The sequence below is a fragment of the Antedon bifida genome, chromosome 3 (genome assembly GCF_963402885.1).
Source record: "Antedon bifida chromosome 3, ecAntBifi1.1, whole genome shotgun sequence".
In the NCBI taxonomy this organism is placed as follows: domain Eukaryota; kingdom Metazoa; phylum Echinodermata; class Crinoidea; order Comatulida; family Antedonidae; genus Antedon; species Antedon bifida.
The window spans coordinates 30,747,534-30,773,063 of NC_136228.1; the positions used below are offsets into that span (position 1 = coordinate 30,747,534).

Here is a 25,530-nt window from a genome sequence, read left to right on the forward strand (position 1 = left end):
TTGAAGTTTATAAAATTATTTACCATTCTAAGAAAAATTCCAAAGACAATATAAAACACACCACCATGCTAATTTAAAAAAAAAACACTCACCGTTCGATTTCAGGTAACAAACCAAGTTAGACCTACAGGAAAATAACGAAATGTTTTGGACGCAGGAGGTAAGATTGTATTAAACCTTTTCGCAATAACAAATCATAACTTACAGTCTAAATACAATTACTTTCTAAAGTTATTTTCTATGTTTTCTTAGACCAAACCACGTGGATTAAATCAGGTATTTACGGTATACATTCTCATATTCTTTAGAGATGAACTTAAACGCGGCTTTCCATCTTATCATAATTTGTATATTCGGACATCTTTGGTCTACCTAATCCATAAGTATAGGCCTAAGTGCCGATATAAAACCCATGCTAGGAAAATGATATTTGAATTATAGCCCTTTGATCCAGTAAGGGAAGTTACGGTACAAAACGGTTCAACTACAAACTAAAGATGATTGTTTTAGAAGGCCTGGGTGGGTATGTTGAAATATTATAAATACTTTATGTTTCTTTTCAAATGATTTGCAGATGTTAGCCGATTCCTTGTATAATATTTACAATTGTGTCCAGTATCAAAGGCACATTCTGTAATACAGTGTCGCATATGTATCACATGTGACGCCTGTATCATAGGCCATGGTTAACATTAACCTTAACATAATACGGACGCCCATGTGATACTATTCATAACTTTGCCTATGATTCTGGATAGAATGCCATATGCGGAGAAACAGTAACGATTATTTTTTACCATAATTTCCTCCATGAAATCGCAACAACTTTAATACTATTTTTATCAGCAGTTGCACGCACGTGTAATGTTGGTGGCGTCTTAACAATATCTGTATTTTGAAGATGTTTCAAAATCGCTTGTTTAAGTACAGTTATATTACGAAAAAGTTGGTATATGTACCTAGCGGTGGTCTTTGATCGGTACCGTAATTCCTATATAATTATGCTATTTAAACACTCAATTGTTTCACGGACAGTTTGAATTGGCAATTGATATGCAGAGGCAACAAGGAAATGCGTTCATTAAACCATGGTTCATTTTGTAAATAAAGGGTTGTATAATTATCCTGTTGATTGTTAATGGACATCCGATTTGGTGGTACTTTTTGAAAATAAACCCAAAACTATAAGATCATGCGGCTTCGCAATCTCATGTGACTAAACCAGAAAAATAGGCCTACGTACTTTCAGTCACAATTTTGTAAATGAAGAAAACAAACGAAGAAATTACATTTATCTATATATTTATTTATGAAATATGCACATATTATTTGATTTATTTTATTATTGATTATTTTAGCCCTTCCATTTTGACCTAATTATTTCAAATTTTCACATTTAAATAAGGTAATAGGGTTTTATTTAAGCGCCTCATAACTAACATAAAGCACATATTGCATTCTGCAGGCTACTCAATTATGTGTTACAGTTCATCTAGATATATATTTAGTACGGTACTGTTTAGGGATATTTTACACAAATTAAAAGTAGAATGACCTGTCCTAGTATGGCCTGCCTTGTGGTGAAGAGGCTGTTAATATAATTTTCACAACTCACTATCTAAACACGGATGCCATTTTTGTTTCCGATTCTCACACTTTGCGCGAACATCACAGAATACCGCGCCAACAAACAAGTTGACATAGCCTATCTCATATAACAGACAAAGTACACTACAAAGTTGTGTGTCTGAAGCGACAATAACACACTTTTCCAATTGAATTGTTTGATCACTGGTTCTGCAAAAATAGGCCTATATTTGGTTTTTGGGCATCAGAAATATTCATGTAAAATCTCCGTCGACAATAGTTGGGTAGTATTTAGAGGTTTAGTGAGGTCCATTCTAATATTACACAACGTTTTACTGCAATTTTAGGCCTACTTTAAAACATTGTTTGCCCCGTATGCGATTTATTTAGGCCTAGACTTACTTATGTAGTGGGCTTACTAGACATGCTTTTTTTTCTATAGGCCTAATCAAACTGTCAATAACTGTGTGGTTAACAACGTGGATTTCTTCTTTTTTTTTGAAGACAAGTTATTTATTCAATATCTATCGAACCACATACCGAAATACTAATCAGATTTAGTTTCTATTATCAACAATTAATACAAGTTATATTAATGACAGCAATTAGCTGCCATATAAAATAAACTTATATATTCCCACAATGGTCTTTGAACGTCACTCATTCCATAATGACTAATAAATGTTCACGATATTACTCTATTTATTGGTTTAGCAAATACGATATCATCTTGAATAATATACAAACGCTTCCTATTGCGATATAACGGGCACACAGATATACTTAAACTATATAAGTGTACGAGTATATTGCTGCATCACTAATTATTATCAGTTTTGTTTATTGTTTATGATATTTATTTTATTTAATGTATTTAGGCACATGTGGCCAAGAATTACTAATAGTAAATTGACACGGGATATTTTGTGAACCAGTTTACCGAGGTATTATAGCGCTATAGTTAACTAATAAAGTAATACATAAATTAAAAGCTATTGCTTTGTGGTGAAACATTCGACAATACACAACAAAAGAAGACGTAAGGGAATGTTGTGTCTGTCTGTGGTGCTATGGTTTATTAAGTTGTTACGTCATTACCAACATTTTAAGTTATATCATTATCAGGTAAAAAAAACCCATGTATTTCCAAATACAATCATAATGTGTCGTAGTTAATTTTTTATTTGTTACATGTTGAATGAATTATTAAGTATTAAGACTTTACATCACAGTACAATGGAAGCTGCGTCGAAACATCAAGATATTTAACATGATGGAAATTCGTACCAATTGTTATATTATAAAGAAACGATACCAAAGTAGGAAAAGTACGGTAACTCCAAACAAAGAGACAGAACGAATTTTGAGAATTCGACGTTTCGATCTATTTGATTCTTGAAAATGATCAAACGTCGAATTCTCAAAATTCGTTCAGTTTATTTGGAGTTACTACTATTTATATGAAATTAACTTCAGTTAACTTCTGATACCGAACAAAATTCAACCCTTCCGAAAGGTAAATTAACTTTGTATTGAAGAGTATGAATCCAAACAAAAGATGGCGACATTTCTGTCAGCATAACTATCTGTAATATGTTAACAATCTTCTACCGTAGTACGCAATGTGTACTGCAAGATGTTACCATTAGATGATGTGTTAGCATTTAAAGATGTATTGTCCCCCAAAAACATGAAAAATGAAGAATAATTAATTTAGACTTTGAATAGGTTATTTTGTAGTATTAATAATGTTATTCACTTCGGTAGAAAAAAAACAATGTTTTTACTCACAAAATGACAAAATAAATGGTTAAATTCAACCAAAAACCCATTGGCTGGCAGCCAATTGGACTATTTTTTGCTTGAAATTATAGTTTTTCAGGTAAATAATTTCTTTTTCGATCCAATTTTTGGTCAAAGAAGATAACTATTACGTGACATTAAAATGGCATATTCAACAAAATGTTTTTTTCAAGGGGACAATATATCTTTAACTTTTTTTAATGGGTTCTATAATAAACAAGCTGAAATAGGTCACGATTTGACCTTTACACTAACTGGTGGTACCAATATGATAAGCCTACTGTAATAAATCATCATATCCTAAAATCTTGTAAAACAGATTAGAAATAATTTGTTGTTTGGACAAAACTCTTAAATGTTAATTATTTCAGAGATGCTTACATGTTTTGAAAGTTTAAGATGTGAATTTTACGCCGTTGACCAAGGACAAAACGATAAATCAGCCCAAATACACGTTCAGATGTGGAATTTCGAGCTTATTAATAATAGTACTAAACTAAAGTTGATATCGAGACCAAACGATATAAACAATTACAGGTTTTGTTATACTTATTAATTATATAATAGTTCAAAGGAAATCCCTTCATTAGCAAACTATTAAATAATAAATCATGGTTCAATTTCGTTTAGACAATAGGAAATAATTCAATTTAAAAAAAACCTTCTCTGGTATCAACGAAAAACTTAATATTAAGACATTTCAGTCTACATTAAAACGATTGGAAACTATGTGTTCATTGCATTATTGCCGAAAGGTGGACATATTAAATCTGTCTATGGGCCTAGTAATAGAAATCAATAATTATTTCAAAATGACGAAAATAGTATTGAAGTAATGATTAATCAACCGTTGATTCGACATTATTATAGATTTATATTATCGGGAAAATGGTCGACAACGACGATTAACTCATGTCGATAATTGGTTGATAAATAAAAGATTTACAAAGCAATATTATTGGGAAAATAGTCGACAATTTGAAACGACGATTAACAGCCAATAGGTTGATACTATTTCCTATCCTACATCAATAGAGATATGAAAAGTTAAGTCTTAATTCGCACTATGAAAAATATTTATACTCACAATAATCTATATAATAAGCTTGTTTTTAAATATTACGAACGAAGCACGGGTGGTCGCATGCCTCTTGGATTTACCAACCTCTCCCGAGAGAGAAAGTATCTTGACAAACATAATAGAGACATGATGGTTTGACTGGCACGTAATTCGCTTCTTTTGATTAGCCTAACACCATGGGTGTAGGATGAAGTGCATAATTCGTTTTTGACACATGGGGCCTAATGATGCCGAATCCTTAGATAACTAGATACTAGAGAACCGTACCTGGGGCTAAGCCAGGTTAAATAACATTTCCTGTCGCGAAACCTCTTAATAAAACACAACACATGTACTAAGAAGACATTATCAAAGCAAACACAAAAACGGAATTGTTTCCATAAACCAAGCTCTGTTTACACTAAACTAGTTTGACAAAAAAGTGTGATGTACCCAAATATGGTAGTGATATAACATCATGTCCATATATGGGCACATCACATTTTTTGTTATCACATAAAGTGTTATAGTGTAGACAGAGTTTGACAGCAAATAATTGGCTGTGAAATGTTGAATTATAACTCGTGGATAAGCCAATGAAAGAAGATAAAGAGTAGCAGCAAAATGAGCATTGGAAAAAACCTGAATAAAATACAACAGCAGAGAAGTATCTAAAATATTTAAAGGAATGGATGATAAAGAAAAAAAATTGTGTTACAGCGGATACAAGCTAATTCAGCCAGAATGACTATTAGAAACCCTCACCATACTTGAATAAAAATGTAATAATGTTCAAGCATTACACTTTGAAGACTTCTCAATAACAAAAAGGTGTGTTAAAAAATATCTGACCTTATTTTAAAAGAAGAAGATTAAAGAGGCCTTATACATAACGAATTGAAAACGAATCTCAAAACATTTTAAAATAGATATATAAATCATGATTTAAAAAAAACCCCAACAAATCTTATTTTCTGGAAATAGAAACTCGTTTCCTTTATGGATAATGGGAATATACGAAGCGCCTAATGATATTAGTCGGGTAATTCAAAGTAAACACGCGAATAACTTATTCTACATCCTGAATTGTAACTCTTTAAATCATTTAATTAACACATTTCGAGGATGATGATGACATCATTCGAAACAAGACAATTCTTAATTTATAGGGTGGTGGCTTAAAGCTCTGTCTACACTACCAATCTAGTTTGACAAAAAAGTGTGAAGTTATATAGGCTAGTAGAAAAAACGCAACTTTTAAAAGTTCATCAATAGTAAACCCGTTGAAGGAGGTTCAAAAGATAAATAGGCCTATTATAAACCAGGGAATAGCAAAATTGCATTTCAATTTCTGATATAAATTACACCGAAATAATAAATAGGCCCACGTTATAAAATGAATTGTTTAAAAAGACATATTTAATTCATTAAACTACCACAAAATGAGAAGATATTCACAGAATATTTGGAGATTTAAGAAAATATAAATGAGTAGTCGGACTGGGGAATTATACGGAATGCGACTCGGAGGACTATAAAGCCTATTATTGAACTCTGCGAGTAAACAAGATGTGATGTTAAATGCAAGAAAAAATGTTTTAAAACGTATAAAGGATAGATAGGCCTAAATAAGAAAGAAGAAGAAACTGAAATCACAGTAACAAAAAATAGAAAGATCCTCGAACACACGATTACCGAAGGACCATCTTAGCTTAATGTGCATGAAAAGGCAAAGAAACGCAAAAAATAACTTATTTTTAAAACAGTGTGAACACGAAATGTTATTTTAGTCCTTACAAACTTCCATAAACGTATTGGGAGAAAAAAGCAAAATACAACATTTTTTGCAACTTCCTAAGTGTTCACATGTTGTGGTGTAATTTAAACGAGAATTTAACATTTCTAATAGATATCATCGTTTAATTCGATCAAACATTGCATGTACTTAGTCAGAACCTGTTTAAATCTGCGATCGTTAGAAGTTTCCTTCTTAGGTTTCGTGTAGTACTCAGGGGGAGTGCTTTTCTATGAGGTTCTGCTACTCCCAGGAGCTTCACAATATCCGTCGAACAGGCTACGCTCACGCTAAATATCCCTTAATAGTTATTCCTATCAAATTACTGTAATTAGCTGGAAAATAAGAACAGACAATTTTCCTCACACTTTTTAAGTTTTTGATGATTTATAGCATGTTCGATTTTATGTGTACTTCCTGCTCTTTGCGTGCATATGCTATGTGGGAATTATAAAGGTTGAAAATAAATAGTTCATTCGTTGACAAACGTAAATCGATAGTGATGGCTTGTAAATAATACTATACTTTAATGTTATTATATCTTTAAGCTAAAAATTGTACATTTGTCAAATAACTTTAGACGAATCTAGGATAATTCTTTGCACAAGTGTTCGTATACAATAAACTGAATTCCAATGTGTTAGGGAGTTAGACGGGCCAAGTCTATATGGATGAATGAAGGGGGCTAAGTCTAGAAATAAACGAAAGAACCCAGAACGAACGAAAACACATTGAATTGAATGAATTAATGTACGGTAAATGTTGAATTGAAAACCAAACAAAGTAGTAGACACTAAACTAAATAAATTATTAATAATTACTTATTATTGATCACGAATGTAAATATTATGTATGTATTGTTTTGCTTGTGTTTTTCTGCAAAGAAAACAATTATCATTATACTATGTATGAATGACTTAATAAATCGAATCTGAATCTGAATAAAGAAATTACTGTATTGGAGACGAGTCAGTTTAGAGAATATAGAAGCTGCTGGTAGCGTATAAGTGCAGCAGTTTGGGAAAAAACACATTTTGAATAATTATGTATAACAAATTAAAAGTTTTAATAAACATATATGGTATTATGTGTACATTTCCTTCAAAGGTAGCGAGGCCAACGTTGGGAAGGTATATTTATTCCTGAATCAATATCGTATAATGTATGTCCTAAAAACTTTGAAAAAAAACAAACTTTGATCTGAAAATTGTAAAAAAAGTTTCTGGAAGAAGAATCCCTCATATTAAACTATTCCTGTAGCAATATCGTATAATGTATGTCCTAAAATCCAACTTTTATCTCAAAATTTTTGGAAGAAGAATGCCTATATTGAAGTAATCACTTTAGTTTAAGATAATGATCGATGACAGGGGAGAATTGAGGGGAGGGTAGTGTTGACAGACTATGGGTAAACAGCGATGACATTGCAATTACTTGTATGCAAATTGTGTAGTGTTATATCACACAAGGCAGAAGAAAGTCGACAGATAGTCTGCGCGAAGACCAGTGTGTAGACGTAGAGCTGTATGATGCATGGACAAACATGGACAGTCATGGAATTTTATATAAATTTACGTGACTAAGGAGAAATAGGGGAAAACGACGTAGCGGATTATACTTACTAGTTTTTTATCGAATTCTTTGAATTTTTGAAGTAATCTATATCTTTTAACATTACTATAAATTGTAAGCGTTAGGTATTGGACTACGGTACTTAAACTAAAGATTGAAAAGCAGTTTTAACTAATAGTATATCCAGAAATGTAGGCTATTCGGGAAATAAAAACTAACATTAACCATTTTAAAATCATATTAAAATAACATTCTCAAATAAATTGGATTATAAATCCAGTGATAAGACAAATGTTATATATTTTAAATAATTTTAAAATAAAAATAGTATACGCCCTACCACATTTCCAAACACTAGCGTATAGATAACGTTAACCATTAACCAAAATCATATTAATATAACATTCTCAAATAAATGTGATTATATATCCGGTGATAAGACAAATTTTATATATATATTTTTAAAGATTAAAATAGTATAGGCCTACACCCTACAACATTTTCAAAACACTAGCATATAGCTATTTACTTAACAATAAACGTTTCTCGATATAAAAATACTCTTGATCTTGAAAAACACAACTGGCTGTTATGATTGTAAGTTGCGTGCGGAATAAACAGGTCGTGAGATTGAAATAAGCAGACATGTCTTCCCTCGGAATTAGTAAGGTACTTCTGCATCCAATCTGTCGTCAAGTTGACGGAATAATACAACTCCGCTTAATTACACAGAGGAACTTTAAACAACATTAATAGTACTACAACTGCCTTGGCTACCTCAGTTTGCTAATTGATTGTATAATTGACCAGGAAATTTGTATTCAAACGCTTAATAGCTATTTAATATGTACTGCCGCGAGAAAAAAAAAAGCTATTACCGTTTATTTTTATGTAATAATTACTATTTATTTCGTTTAAAAAAACCAGGTGGTATTTATCGAAAACCAGGTGGAATCGACGTAAAACGCGTTGACATCGAGTTTTAAATCTAGTTGACGCGTCATAAACAAATGTCGTGCACTGTTTAATAACTGTATTAGTACAGTCTGCTTCACAGCGGGTAACGCGACCTTGACTAAAGACGTTTCATCCTGCCATAGGTTGTGGAAGGAATCTGGAAATTAAGCACTAAATTGATTGGTGAATAGGACTTCTAAAAGCGATCCCTTGGTATTTCTATGTTTATGTATAATCTTGGTTAAAAAAAAGCGAGATGTCGATTTGTGTTTATTTAAGCATGTAAACAGCAATACCATAGAGGAATAAATATCCGATATTGCTGTTTCCTTCAGTTAATTATTGTGATACAATCAAACTGACCATTCTGCATGCGACTGCTGCAACCAATTTTATTATATATTGAGTGACTTCAAATTCTGCTTCTGTGCATAGTTTTAATTTTTAATGTGTCCTACTAAACACCACCAGATACCAACCAGAGCAACAAATCCTACCACCAGATACCAACCAGAGTAACAAATCCTACCACCAGATACCAACCAGAGCAACAAATCCTACCACCAGAGAGCAGCCACCTGCTTGGAATTGATTATTAATGGTATACTGTATTACAAATTTCAAAGCTTAATTCTTTCAGAAACACTTTTACGAGTTATTTTCACTAGATGATCCACTCGATATAGCCGAGTGTGAATCGCCAGTTATGTCCAGATACATTTGGTATCTCGACTAGATTAGTACAAGTTGATTATGGTTCGTTTGGAACACATGAAATGATACAAGTAAATTGTTAATTGTTCGAAGGTTTGGATGGTCTCCAGAAGTAGTAGCATATGCATTAACTGATGACAAAAGTTGCAATTTCCACGATCATTATGTGACATTATGATTACGTTTCCGTTAAGATCACAAAAATAAAAAATTAGTTAACATACTTATCATTAGTTCTTTATTTCGTAACAGAAAGACATAATTGGAAGCCCATAATTATGGTTAATATTCAACATGGATGTAAATGTAGATGATCAAACTTTTTTTATTATTAAGAAATCTGTATAATTAAAATGAAAAATTAACTGTAATAATTGTTTAGTCTACTTATTAAAGACAAAAATTATTAAATTAATGAAAAATTATTATCAAACAGTAATATTTTTAATTCACAAAACCAAAAACTGTATACTAAAATATTTAAAAAAATTAAATATTGTTTTTATATTAAGAATTTATTTTAAAATCTAATATTTAATCATAAAATTATAATACCTAATGACTAAAAGTTTAATTATGCAATCAAGGTAGTAAAAAATAGGACTAGGACGGTTCCATGATTGTATACATATATTCATTCATTCATTCAATCTTTTATTTCGGAATCTCTGGTCCATAGAAAGTAAAAATTACATATAAATGAAATAAAATAAACAAGACAAATGTATAATGTATTGAAATTATTTTTTTAATATTTGTGCGGACGGATTGAAGACAAAAACTATTGCACTAAAGGACTGGAATGTAATTATGAAAGGAAATAAAAAGATAAAAGCATAAATAAATAAAACATTTGTGTTGTATACAAGCAGTAAAATGTATACTGTACACATTAAACTACAATGGACAGTCATAGAGAGTCTTCTACGACACAGTAATATATGTACAGTACACAATTATCTATGTACAGTACACAGATTTTCATGTACAGTACACAACAATCTATGTACAGTACACAGCCATCTATGTACAGTACACAGCCATCTATGTACAGTACACAGCCATCTATGTACAGTACACAGCCATCTATGTACAGTACACAGCCATCTATGTACAGTACACAGCCATCTATGTACAGTACACAGCCATCTATGTACAGTACACAGCTATCTATGTACAGTACACAGCTATCTATGTACAGTACACAGCCATCTATGTACAGTACACAGCCATCTATGTACAGTACACAGCTATCTATGTACAGTACACAGCTATCTATGTACAGTACACAGCCATCTATGTACAGTACACAGTCATCTATTATTATTATTATTATTATTATTATATCAATGTACTGTACACAGCCATCTATGTATAGTACACAGCCATCTATGTACAGTACACAGCTATCTATGTACAGTACACAGTTATCTATGTACAGTACACAGCCATCTATGTACAGTACACATCCATCAATGTACAGTAAACAGCCATCTATGTACAGTACACAGCCATCTATGTACAGTACACAGTCAACTATGTACAATACACAGTCAACTATGTACAATACACAGCCATCTATGTACAGTACACAGCTATCTATGTACAGTACACAGCCATCTATGTACAGTACACAACCATCTATGTACAGTAAACAGCTATCTATGTACAGTACACAATCAACTATGTACAATACACAGCCATCTATGTACAGTACACAGCTATCTATGTGCAGTACACAGCTAACTATGTACAGTACACAGCCATCTATGTACAGTACACAGTCATCTATGTACAGTATAAGTACTGTGTACGTACAGTTGTACAGATGTATGTGTACAATAGTGTAATAGTGTCACAATATGCTTGTGAAGCCTCTTACGACAGAATTTCAGTTAGTGTTGGAGCCGAGATATGTTTCCTTATTCTCCGCAAACCGAACGCATCAGTATCTGTACTGGATGCTTCAATCATCCGATAACGATGAAGCTTTCGCTTCCATTGCATTGCTAAGGCCTGAGCTTCTGCTCCGACCTTTGACCCTTCAACATCTGGTTTCAACCCCTGTAAAATCATAGCATTATAGATTTATTATTAATATTATTTATTGCCTTATTAAATTATTTCCATAACTTTTCTATTTGGATTGTGAAAAATGGAGTAGGGAAAAAAGGCTGTATATAAAGTTATTGGTGTATTTCTATATTAACTATAATAATATTAATAAAATAAATCATTTTTAAACCAAAAGCCGCAAAATATTTGTACATTTTATTGCATCAAAAATTAATATTTAATTTTTAAAAATCTATTAAGGAGACGGATGGGAAAGAGACGGATAGGGAAGATACATAGGTTTACATGTAGACACGTATAGAAAAATCTGTTTTTAATAAATTAGTCCTATGTAAATATACAGAGACACAAGAAACATTCTCTGTCTAAATCATATACAGTAATTGAATTTTTTTCTAAGTGACAGTTTAACGATCATAAAAAAATAACCAGATTCAGTTATTTATGCAAAGTCATGATGATTTAGTAAAATAAATGATACATAAGCCACAACTGGTACATAATGTACCCACATAGACCTTTGAAAAGTTGCCCTGTTTACCAAAACCCACTAAAATACTCTGGTTTCTATGAACTTACTATTCATTTTATATTAACATGTCAATTTGAATTTTTAGTGTTCCAATTTTAGTCAAACATCAAATCAGTATGTTTAAATAGTTAATACCATACTTAAATGAATTGTTAAATACTAGTAGTTGAAATAATGTTGTTTAAATAGTTGAAATAATATTGTTTAAATTGTGTAAGTGATTTTTAAATAGTTGAAATAATATTGTTTAAATAGTTGAAGTACAGGTAATAATGTTTAAGTAGTTTTTGTTTGATACAGCAAAACCATGTCCGTTCGTGAGAAAATAAAGTTTTATTATTATTTTTTTGTATATTATTATAAGACTGAAGTTGAGAAAAATGCTTGAATATTTCGGAAAATAGAATCTATATAAAACCAGATCTTGTCCACTTTTTGTTTGATTGATGGAAGATTGAAAAGATTGGTTTGATATGACTAGTAGCAGAGACTTGTATGTCAGCAGCTTTTTTTCTGCTCCATTACATTTTAAAATGTTATATACGAATTTGTATATACAGTAATACTATTCTTCCCCATGCAAACCTATAAACAATAATACCATTTTTCAAAATAAAATTGTGTAATAATTTTCACTTACCTTAACACAAGCCCCTTCGGCTGCTTTGAGCGTGCTCATCACGGCCTTCATCAGGTTCTCGGCATTGTTTATCAGAGTCGCATTGGCAGAATCGTCTTCAGGTGTTGCCTGCTTCACGCTTGAGATGATGTTCAGTTGTGTGCTCAGGACGGGGATTCGTTCTGCGCATGACAATAACTCTTTTGAAAACCTTTAAACAATTATAAAACATTAGGTTAGTACTGTTTATTGCTATTTTGAATCTATATACAGTAGAACCCCGCCTTTGGCAAGGTAACCCAATCCCTCCTTTGGCAAGGGAAGTCAAACCCTATTAAGCAGGACACCCACCAACTTTGTTAGTTCTACTGTATTACAGGTGCTTACAATTTACGGTACAAGTTTGATGAGGATCTTAAAACACCTTTCGAAAGTTGATAAAGTCGGAAAAAATGAATCTTGTTTTTGAAATTGGAATTTGCCAACTACGGCATCAGATTGGGTCTACATTCAAAAAGATACAAAGTTTGCGGTACACCACATAATATATATAATTCTGAAAAGAACTTTTGAGTAAACAATATATTACTTTACCAACCTTTTATCAACACAATTTCTGGCAATGATTTCTGCAAACTGAACGATAACTTTACCATTAGCTGCTATAGCTTTGGACAGCTTAAACAAGTTCTCTTTACCCTGGAAAAAAAACCATTGACATTGATTGACATATATTTTGACGTAGTCAGCAAACAGTAATGCAACCGATGCTGGCAATAACACAACATGAATACTGTACTGTTATAAAAAATGTTTTGTGAAATCAAGCAAAAGAAACTATGGAAATTTAGAAACAAGACATGTTAACATTAATTTTAAAACTTTTTCAACAAACACAGTAGTTTAAACTTCATGGTGTAATGAAAGGCACTTGTACATTCAAGTATAATATTTTGTAATACTGTAATTGCTTGTAAAAATAAATTTGGCTTAGAAATGAATAAGCTGGGCCAAGTGGATGTGCTTATAATAACTTTTACTTCTCTGCACCTGATAGTCACAAAAGTAGAAAAACAAATACTGTTATTTGTTGGCAGTATACTTCCTTAATGAAACAATAGATTTGATGACTTAAGATTTATGCATATTGTGTCAATGGTTCTAGAAACTGCAATAACTGTGTCAAGGAATCAAGAAAAGAAGCCTATTTTGCATGCATATAGTGTATTTAACATGACTTAATGCTCCCTAATCATACCTCCACTGAATTCTTTTTCTTTGCAACATTAGCCAGATCGTACATTTGCTTAGATAGTTCGTTTGCAACCTGCACAATGGCATTGTCATCCTCTTCCCATCGATCTGCCTCTTGCTGGAGCTCCAAAGCTGCAGCCTATGAAGAACAAAACAAGGTATGGTTACTTGATATCATCTCCTATACTCTAGGAAACTAAATAAACTATTATTGTAATAATATAAAGTATCTATCTATCCCACAACATAATACTGACAAAGTGTAATGAAAGGTTTCTACAGAATAATGGGGAGTTCCTAAAAAACAGACACTATCTCCTAAACTAAAATAGACCAGTGATTGTAATGATATAATGTCTCAAGAATTTTGAATAGTGCTAGAGAATTCCAATTCTAATCAGAACTGTAAATCTTTACTATAATTTTCAATTAAATAAAATTATGAAATTGGGGTAGTCACAGTATCTATCACATTTACATCAATTGTTTCAGAGCATACGAAAAAGGTCTACTTTTTAACATGTTACATAAAACACAAGGTAGATATCATAGAGGGTACTGTACAGTGACTTTCAGGCCAAAAGTATAGGGATACACTAAGGTTATACAGTAATGGACAATACATCATGTCCTTGCTTTTCTATATTAATACATTTTTACTCAGAAGCTTTGTAGGACAGGGACAAAATTATAATAAATAACATTTTATATCATAATAATGTTTAACTTGCAAAACACCCACCCACACATGAAATAAGTTAATTAACTTGTTAATTCTACAAACAAATGCTTGAAACAAACATACATAGCACAGATTTTTTTTTAATGTTGCAACTAAAAATGTAAAATTAAAAACATCCTAAGCTAAGGATGTGATAGATGAGGAGACAGAAGGGTACGCAGCTGCTAGGAGGATGCTAGCATTCCACAAACACTTAATAACAGGATTTACATAAACATTGACAAGATTAATCAATTCATTAGTGATTCCGGGAAAAAATTATTTCATAGAGGGTATGACACACATAATATTGAATTTGATTACAGAAACTTTTTGGCTATGTTTACCGTATGTCATATTGTATCAAAGGCGGCAATCAGTTTTGATTGTTATTGAAAGGACACTAGGAGTTTATTTTTTATTTTTTATTTTTATTTTAACCATATTTAATGAGGGTGATCCATCCAGCAGTTGCTGATCATTAGGGACCCTCAGAACAGATACAATACACAAAAAACAACAAAAACAGAAAAGTAAAAGAAAAAGAAAAACCAAAAAATAAAATTAATTACATCAGAATAAAAATCTTGATAAGAAAATTTGGAATATAGAAAATAACTGATATGTTAAATTAAGCAAAAATATATAATATATATATATAAATATTTAGATCTAATATTTTACAATTTAAAATCTGGAAAAGGATTACATAGTTTTGAGAAAAGTCATAAGTCTAATTTTGAAAGAGGAAAAGGATAAGGAATTGCGGATAGATAGAGGAAGATCATTGTAGAAATGAGGGGCCTTGTAGCAGGAGAGTTTGAAAATTTCAAGAGAGGGTTTGTGAAACCTAAAATGAATCGGGTTTATGACAGTATGAATGGTTTGCCATCAAAAAGTGAGGGGGACCACCCATAATGATCTAGTGTACGCTATGTCAAAATATGATTATAAAACATAAAATGGTGGATGGATGGACCTTATACATTCATATAAATTCAATTTATTTCTCAACATATATTTTATTTTATTTTTTTTTTATTTTATGTTTTTAGGCAATGGCGCCAAGGATTACCAATAGTAAATTTATCACTGTCCTATCAGATAGGTGGTAATCCCCCTGATATTTTCTTTAAAGACATCAAGTAAAACAATTTTAACAGTTTTCAGAATTCATAAAATTTAATTGAAAGAGAGTTCATTCAGGTACTAGAAGTGACAATCTTGTGCCAGGCAGGTATATCAAATAAATATGAAATATGATGATGTCGAAGAGTGAGCTTAGGTACGTCCAAAAAATCCCTTTCTTTCTATTTTCAACATACACATCATAATAGCCAACCATTGTCAAATAAATCCTAATTAACCAATAAACTATTTTAAAGATTAAAAAAAAATTAAGTTTCTGTTATAGAATTATTAGTTTTGCTGCAATTAAAAAATTTAATTTAATTTTCTCAATTTCATTTTATAATATAAATCAGAGAAAAACAAGTATGAATATTCATTTTAAATGATTAATATTTATGAGGAAGCAACCGACACACAAACTTTTAAAAAATGTTTTAACATGCGATACTGAAGGAAACAGAATTACATGCGTCAAGGTTAAGGTTATGTTTTAGTCACATGATCGAAAATCAAATCACGCAATTCAATTCCTTAAGGAGTTTTAGTGGCAGAAAAATGAAAGCTAAAACACAGATAAATCAAATCAGCACATCAATGGGATATGACTAAACGATCCAAACAGCAATTTTAACATTTTTTGTTTTTTATTCACAAAATATAGTGTTAAGATGAAGGCTATGGTTTAATTGAATTGTTCATTCATTGTATTATAGCAAGTATCAAATCAAATTAACATGATACTTGGGCCCAATTTATCAAATGAAATCATTATCAAGTAAGTTTAATAGTTATTGCAAATAATTAAATTTATCATACTTCATATTAAATATATAATATAAATATCCAGTATCAACTATTAATTTTAATCAAATTATTTAATATCAACAATATATTTATTTACTCCAGCTAATCTAAATGATCATAACAGCATAAGCCAATCAGTAATTATTTCAACAAAACATTCAAAAATCATGTACTGCAGGATTAGTTCAGTACTGTTAGTTACTATTATTTGAATTTAGCTAATCTAAACAGTAGGCCTACAAGCTAATTCATAATGAATTCAAAACATTCCAAATGTATAACATTGATCAATTTATTAAAACACTGGTGCTGTATACATTTAAAGATTAAATAATTAATATTTTTTTAATTAATTTTTATTTACATAACAATGTAAATCAATTCTAATTTTCAAGTTTCAAAGGATAAATCAAGGAGTTTTTAAATTTGTTAATGAAATGCTTTACCTTTTTAGAGGGAGGCCTGAGCCAGGTGTGTTCCTCTGGTATGATATTTCACTGTTTTAAATATGTTTAGTTTTGGGATAGTAAACTCTTTTCAAGATGGTTTAAAATGTAAACTTACAAAATTATTGTAGTAATTGGTTTAAACAGATAACATTTATATAACTTACAGCAATAGGATTATTGATGAATGATGTTTGATTGAATGCTACGTGATCACGGTGCTTGTCAATCTGCGGCATGTTCTGTAGATCTGACGAACTCAACACATGTTGTAACAGTGGTTCTGGAGCGTCTTCACTGAAAGAAAAAAAAACTTTTAAATTCATTTATTGTTTGGAGAAAAACAGACGATATTAATTCTTTATTTTGAAATTGTCACACAAGTAGGATATTCACAAAGTTTTTAAGTGTGCATGGTATCTGTATTTATAGAAAAACAAGAAACTTTAAAAGAATATATCTTTTAAAAAGTGCATGTTAATTGACATGAAAGTGCATGTTATTTAGATGCTATTTAATCATATCCTTTAGAAGTGCATTTAAAATATAAAAATGTTGCAGGACAATTTAGTGGACTGTTACAGCCTACATAGGATTTGAAAAAATATGTTATATATTTTAACTGTACATTGTTGACAAACTGACGTGACTCGAGACTGAGTGAAAACAAAAATATTCATCTGTTATGAGGTGGATTTCCAGATCAGAGGCTGAAGTTTAGCATATCATACACATACCTTGATGGCTAGAGTAGTACCCCTTTTATATTGCCTAGCAAAACCTGGGAGTTTACACACACTTGGGCATCAATACAGGTCTGTGTATGGTGTGCACCCTGGTGTGTATGGTGTGTTTAAGCTCCAGAGTTCTGCTCAGGGATCTCAAAGGGGTACAGGATGAACTGTATGTGCAAATTATTTACAGTACCAAAATGCTCCTTAAAATAAAGTTTATTTCTATGTTTTTAAATACTACCTAATGAAACTTTTATTTGAATTAAGTGCAATTAAAAGTGTCATGTGGCAAAACATTCTAAGAAAATGTGACTTTCATTTTCACTTTTTAAAATTTTTCTTGATATGTTTTTAATGTACAAGGTCAAAGAAAAAACACCTGCTTTATGTAAATGGTGTCATTTTACTAATATTAACCAAAAATAGGTTTCAGGTTTTTCGAAATTTTGCCAGGTTTTTACAAATGTTAATTAATGGTACAAATTTCTGTTTATTTTCACAATTAATCCTACTTGGTAATGTGTATTGAAAACAGATAAAACTTTTTTTTAAAAACAGATTAAAAAAAAATTATTATCTTAAATAATTATTTCCTCTATTTAATACTTTTTTCCCTAAAAAACATTAATATCCACAAAAGAATATTAAAATTGAAAAATAAATGCTTCCTTTAAATACATAATTTTCTTTAAAACACTAATTGTATAAAACGTTTTTAAAACCTTTCATAAGTAATAGTTTCCTCAATTTAATACATCTATTTAAAAAAAAAATGTATTTTACTTTCACTTTCAAATAAAAATTGAAAATAAAAACCTTGAGGTCAATCTGTTTTTTAATAAGGTGGTAGAGATACTTTAAGTCTATTTTGATCTCTGTTGAAACATTTGATGATCATGTTGCGTGTTCTATAGATTATAATGAAAGCCACTACTGTGCAACCATACACACCCAGTTTATATAATTAGGTGATCATTTAGAATAAAATGATCACCTATTGTTATTGTATAAAATCTTTATTATTATTTTTATTATTTTTTTTTTTTTTCTTTTTATTGTTTCTGTACACTATTTTGTGTAACAATTATCTCAAAAAGTTTAATGTCAATGATTACAAAAATTTCAGAATATCTTTCAAATAATATAACTTAATCCTAATAAGCTTTCCAGCGTGATCACTCATCCGTGACGACATTTATACGCCATTTTGCGAAATCACATTATCAATCATATCTCCATAATTCATTATCACATATTAATGAAATTCACTACACGTAAACTTCAGATCAAGGGTAAAAATATTAGCAAATAAAAACGCACGCGCACGTAGGTTCATGCGCGTGATATCGCGCGTTAAAAATTTAAAACGCTCAAAATTAAGTTTTGATCAATTTAGAGCATGAATTAGGCCATTTGCGTGTTTCAAAAAATTACTGCGCAAAAATGCGTTTTTGCGCGCGCGATACTTAAAAAGCGTAAAAAACATGAATTTTTTTTACAAATCTCATTCTACTCACCATCCTTAGTACATTCACCAAATTTGAGTCAGTTCCGACTTAAAATAACGCTATACGAGCACGTTAAAAATGACAAAATGCGCACATTAATTTTACAAAAGTTCTGAAAATGGTGAAAAATAGGTCTTTTTTAAAATGAAAATAATTCTTCAGAATGCAAGATGACCCCCGATTTTTTTAACTTATTCTGGAAGCCATTGAGTTGTAGATATGAATTCATGTACACATTTTACGTACAAAATGTTTTGACGTCATCAAATGGCCACTTGAATTTAAAAATTAGGATTTGTTATCTTTTTGTGTAGATTATCACATTCAACAGAGCGCATCTTGGTTATGTGTGCTCGAATTTCGCACAACTTTCAGTATGTGCTTGCTTAATTAATTATCTTTATCATGAGTTGACACTATCTTCATTTTAATGACGTCATCACGCGTAAAAACTTGAATAACGTAGGCCGTGTAATTTCACCTTCGCAGTAAATTTGAATATCTTACAGCTCTTCAGAATTGAAGGTTACCTTGATGATTATAATTTATTATGAAAGCTGATGAAATGTAGATATTAATTCATATAAAAATTAAGCCTATCGGATGTTGTGACGTTAACATATGGCCAGTTGAAGTGAAAAAGTAGTTTTTTCATATTTTTCGTCAAAGTTATACACAATTCAAAGAGCGCGCACAGCGCTTCTACGTGCCAATTTTTTTTCCAAATCTTATGTTTTTTTGCTCAATTAATTATCTTTCGAAATTGTCATCTTAAAGTTTAGTTTGATAACGTCATCATGCCAAAAAATTAGAACATGTGTGTCCCGTAATTTCACCTATGCTACACTGTATATAGATATACAGTATATACTGTACATATTGTATATGGCATATAGGCACAACTCAGCACTATAAGCATATAATAGGATGGCATACATCAACATTTTCCGATCGTATGTTAACGTACGTGCATGTTTAAAAAAAATTAATTTCAGTAAAATGATAAAAATGATCACCTATAATTCGTCAAAGTGACGAATTAAATTCTAGTTTCATTTTAAATCAGTTTGGATTTTGTGGTTTAGCCACAGTCATGTGTCATTTTTATATATTTAGATATTTTTTTTATAGAAATAATTATGTTATGAATTTAACATTTTAATTGCTTAATTCTCATGCTCTTTGCACGAAAATGTGAAAATTAAGGTCAAATTAAAATATTAAGATCAAGGACTTTTATGTTTTATTTCAGCCACAACCTATTGCCAATTTGGAGGAAATAAAATAAAGTCAAATATTCAAATGTAGATACTTTTTGATATTTTTGTATTAAAATTAATTATGTTATATAATTTTCATGATCTTTGCACAATTAAACTAAATATGAACATTAAGGTCAAATGTAAAAATTTAGGACAAGGACAAATGAGAAAATATCTGGTAAGAATGAAAAAAAAAAAGATTTGAGTCTATAACCTTGTGACTAGTAGGCTAGTATTTTACCAATGTCACTATGAGATAAATTAGATTAATAATTAGTAAAAAATCTTAAAAACCTTACGGTCCAAAGTAGTAATCACATAATATCTAGAAACCAAATAAATTGCATTTTTCTTAAGGTACTTAATTTTTTTAATTTGTTATTACATACGCATCAAACAGAGAGAAACTCCCAAATTACAGGATGGATAAACTATTCTAGAATTTATCATGCTTATCTTATACACTAAATCTCATTTGAGGCTTAGGGAGTGGAGTTAAAAGAGTTGTGAGTTACAACCTAGGTTATGTTTGAACCCCGGATTTTGAGATTGGAAGGCAAGCATGTTAACCACCAAGCAACAGCTTTTAAAGATATATTGGCTCCCTAACAATTATATTTTTTCCATTTTTTTTAATATGCCATTTTAATGTCACATAATAATTATTCACACTGACCAAAAACTGGATCGAAAAAAAAAAAATTATTTATCTGAAAAATAGAAATTTAAAGCAAAAAATACTTAAATTGTCTGTCATTTCTTTTGTCTTTTTATAAGTAAAATAATTTTTTTTTTTTGCTTTTTTTTTTACAGAATAACTTTATTAAAACTGCAAAATGGCATATTTAAAGTTTGATTTTATTAATCTTCAATTTTCATGTTTAAGCTCCGAAATAGTAATCACATACAGTATGTAGAAACAAAGAATTTGATATCTTAAGGCTGTTGAATCATTCATTAAAAAACATAAGAAAACAAGGAGTGAAAGTACAATTGAAAGTTTATTTTGATAATGTTGACACCTGCTCTGCCATGTTTCCTGAACTAAACTATCTTATTTGTTTTTGTTGGAATACATTCTATGTCAATCATCTACAAAAACATATTTCTTTTTAGGTAAACAAAGTACAAATACAGTCAATTGTATATACTATACAATTTATGTACATCATTTGTGAAATATTATAAAGTCAACTCTCCAATTACCAGTCTCTCTGAAAACTAGAAACTCTCCTAATACCAGACTTTTCTTGAGGACCAATAGGTCCAAAATTCCCTTTTACCATTAAAAACACATTCCAAATACCAGAATTTCCGGAAAACAGGCATATATATACAAAGGTGTTCGGTATTGGGAGAGTTGACTGTACTATAGGCCAAGATGAGCCTAAAGAGGGTGTTTGTGTGAACAACTTTTAATATCTTTCTTTAATATCATATATAGTACAAACAAATATAAAATACAAGATAGAAAATAAAATATGAAGTACAATGATGAAGTGACTATTGAGATAAATGAAAAAAATAAGACGGCATTAAGGATGACAGAACTTTCTGTATGTGTTAAAAGAATTAATGGTATTAATGGTTATAAGAACAATGAATAAAATATAATATGGAAGTCTTCGGTTGGGATACCTCTATAGAGTTCTGCGGTGTGACGTCACAACGATAGATGGCGCTGCATGGTTGCTAGCGCAACCAAAAATGCGTTCAACGCTACTATGTTGATAAACTATAGATATCTGTATTTCTATCAAATTATGTATCTTAGCTTGATTTTTTTAGACTTAAACTGTAGTTGAAGAATAAATAGATTATTAAAAACAAATATTTAGTGATCTTTTAAAATTTTAGTTTGTTTTTATTGAAAATTATTAAGTTTTAAAATGAGTACTTCAAAAGGCCTATTCCAAACCATTGGTGACCTTGGAGACAGGTTGAACGCATTTTTTGGTTGGCTAGCAACCACGCAGCGCCACCTACTGTCCACGCAGCGGCACCTACTGTCCACGCAGCGCCACCTAACGTCGTGACGTCAGCACCACAGAACTCTATTCAGAGGACACCCCTAATGGGGATAATTTGACATGAAACCAACAAGTGGAAATATATGTTTAAAACTACAGCGAACAGTCAGACACTTATTTGAAGGCACACTTGCTGGGTCTAGAAGATGTACCTTCATATGGCTTTTACTGTGTTGTTATACAAGATAAATTTATGGGTGAAAATTGATAAAATATTACTAATATAGAGTAAATGATGACAACATTATTCAAAAGCTTGGCCTCTAATTTGCAATGTGAGTGGGGTTAGTCTTACCGCAACAAGGTTACAACATAACTTACCTATAACTAACATGTCTGGTTCTGTAGGGTCTACGAAAACAATCACACATCAACCAACATGGCAGAAAAACAAAAAACATTCCAATAAAAAGCAACAAGTATAAACACAAACAGTTAAGAATAACATCATTCAAAACAATAATTACTGGGTATTCTTTTTGTAATAACACTCAACAGCAACAATATAGAATGGGAAATACACTTTTTGTATCAAAAGTCCTGTATGAGACTAAGACAAAATCCTGGCACTGTGACTTGAACCAAAGACCTGGAATTGGTAAGCATGATAACCACTTGCCTACAGTGCCTTTTCAATATCATAATTGATTCAGAATTTAAAATATCAAAATGTAAAAAAAAATGTTTATATCAAAAAATATTTAAATGTCTTAAATATAATTTAAACAAACTAAAACAAACAAAACAAAAACCAACACAAAATAAACTAATTGATAAGTAGTTGATATAAACAAAATCTATAAGTTTCTATAAAAATGACATACCCTTTGGTTCCTTGGCCACAGTTTTTAAGTTTAACTGGTGATAGTGACCGTCCTCGGCTTTCTCTAAAGCTCACTTTTGGTGGCGCACTGTACCGGTCACGTGAGGGTCTACTGGGGTTAGGTGTTGATGTGATCGGTTGTTGAAAGTTTGAAGAGTTACCATCTAATAATAAACACAATTATAATTAATCAATATATTTTGTATATCAAATATTAAAATACTTATATATGAATAATGTAAATGTGACGGAATAATAAAAAAGAAAGCAATGAAATGAAAAATGTAGGCATGAAATAAAAAAAAATTAAGTTAATCAGGTTGGATTAGGAATATTTTGGTGGATTTTTCTTTATACTTTGGATTTATGAAATGTGAAGTGAACTCATTATATTAACCTCCGTTACACTATCAAACTAGTTTGGCAAAAAAAGTGTGATGTGCCCAAATATGGTGGTGATACTGTATGCCCCAAATATGGTAGTGATATGACATCATCATGTCCATATATGGGCACATCACACTTTGTTGTCACATAAAGTTTGATAGTGTAGAAAGATGTTCATGGTTGTCAAAATATATCCTATATAAAGCTCTGTCTACACATCAAACTAGTTTGACAAAAAAAGTGTGATGTGCCGAAATATGGTGGTGATATGACATCATCATGTCCATATATGGGCACATCACATTTTGTTGTCACATAAAGTTTGATAGTGTAGACAGAGCTTTATAGATAGAAAAGTAGTACAATAGAGAGCTCTTAATTTGGGATGACCTGATTTGGGAAATCAAAAGCTCCTCCTGAAACCAGACTGTCTGAAAAATTGAAATTCTCCCAAAATTTGTTTCTGGTTCAAAAGGTTCCAAATTTTGTCCTAATATTGAAAATTCATTCTGAAAACCAGATTTCCGGAGCAGCAGACATTCCAGCCACCCCAAGGGTGTCCGGTTGTGAGATAGTTAAACATTTTGCTGACTATAACATTCTTTACATAATCTGATTACAATAATTGATACTATTTTAGGTTATCTGTTCAGCATATGTCAGTAAGCAGATGATTTTTTTTTTAACAAGGCTTAACAAATCCAGATAATATTATAAATATTTCAAATAATAACCTATCTAATATGACAGAAATCATTATCAATTAATAAGCCTTGGCTATTTGCCTATTGAAATCAAATATATATAAAGATAACCTCTGACTCACAAAGTTGTGACGCTTGCGATGAAAACATTTGTGGCTCTGTTTGAGGAATACTGCTGTTTTGATTGTGTTGGTAAGGTCCACCTGGTGTTGCCTGTTTTGCTGGAAGTGTTGGAACCCAATTTTGTGGACTCAATGAATTTAGCATTTGCATCTCCTTCAGTGTTGTTGCCATCTCTAGATGTTAAAAAGCAAAAGAAAAACAAACATAAAAACAATAGTACATTGGACATCCATATTGAATTGGGATGGAAGAAGCATTACAATATATTTAATAATGGAGTAAACATTAAACAAATGTCAGAGACTATGTTCCTTGGTGTTTAAATCCAGGAAAACTTGAGATGGACCAGTCATCAGAATCATATTGCAAATAAAATTTCTAAAACAATTGGAATTATAAATAATCTTAAGCACACTTTTCCCCAGCGTATCTTTTTTATTGTATTGCTTTTACCATTGATAGAAAACTAATAAATGCTGAATTATTATACCTCTATTTTACCAGTAAACGGACACAGTTTTTAAACTACTGCCAGGACTACCATAATCAGTTTATATTTTTATTTATTAAGGTATAAAAACATACAAAGCCATTGGCTGAAAATGCTTGTTAATATAAAATATACAAAATATATACACAGTAATAAAATAGTAAATAAAAAATAAGCTGATTGAATTACACATGTTCACACAATAATATAAAAAATATAGGAAAGGGAGGGGGCTGCTCTTATGGGGTGCATACAGTATGCCTTTGTCTATGCGAAAATACCAGGAGGAAAAGCAGGCTGGGTTGAGAAAGGGAAGAACAAGAAAGATTGAAACGACACACGATGCGGATCAATTAGGAAAGAATGGATATGGGGTATTGAATCATTATTAACAATTT

At 30.9% G+C, this 25,530-nt stretch overlaps 1 protein-coding gene and 1 long non-coding RNA gene across 2 annotated transcripts in view; one reads left to right on the forward strand and one right to left on the reverse strand.

The window, feature by feature from the left end:
* Positions 1–25,530, forward strand: part of LOC144837361 (uncharacterized) — a 260,004-nt gene that overhangs the window by 152,633 nt on the left and 81,841 nt on the right. The gene's annotated exons all lie outside the window — the stretch shown is intronic.
* Positions 10,223–25,530, reverse strand: part of LOC144837344 (uncharacterized) — a 28,043-nt gene continuing 12,735 nt past the window's right edge. The window contains exons 22-29 of the mRNA XM_078692405.1: positions 24,642–24,815; positions 23,430–23,592; positions 22,927–22,956; positions 17,239–17,368; positions 13,974–14,108; positions 13,314–13,414; positions 12,737–12,926; positions 10,223–11,552 (exon numbers count right to left, since the gene is read on the reverse strand). Coding sequence (XP_078548531.1) covers positions 11,367–11,552; positions 12,737–12,926; positions 13,314–13,414; positions 13,974–14,108; positions 17,239–17,368; positions 22,927–22,956; positions 23,430–23,592; positions 24,642–24,815 — 1,109 coding nt within the window. The 3' untranslated portion in view covers positions 10,223–11,366. The remainder of the gene's footprint in view (positions 11,553–12,736; positions 12,927–13,313; positions 13,415–13,973; positions 14,109–17,238; positions 17,369–22,926; positions 22,957–23,429; positions 23,593–24,641; positions 24,816–25,530) is intronic.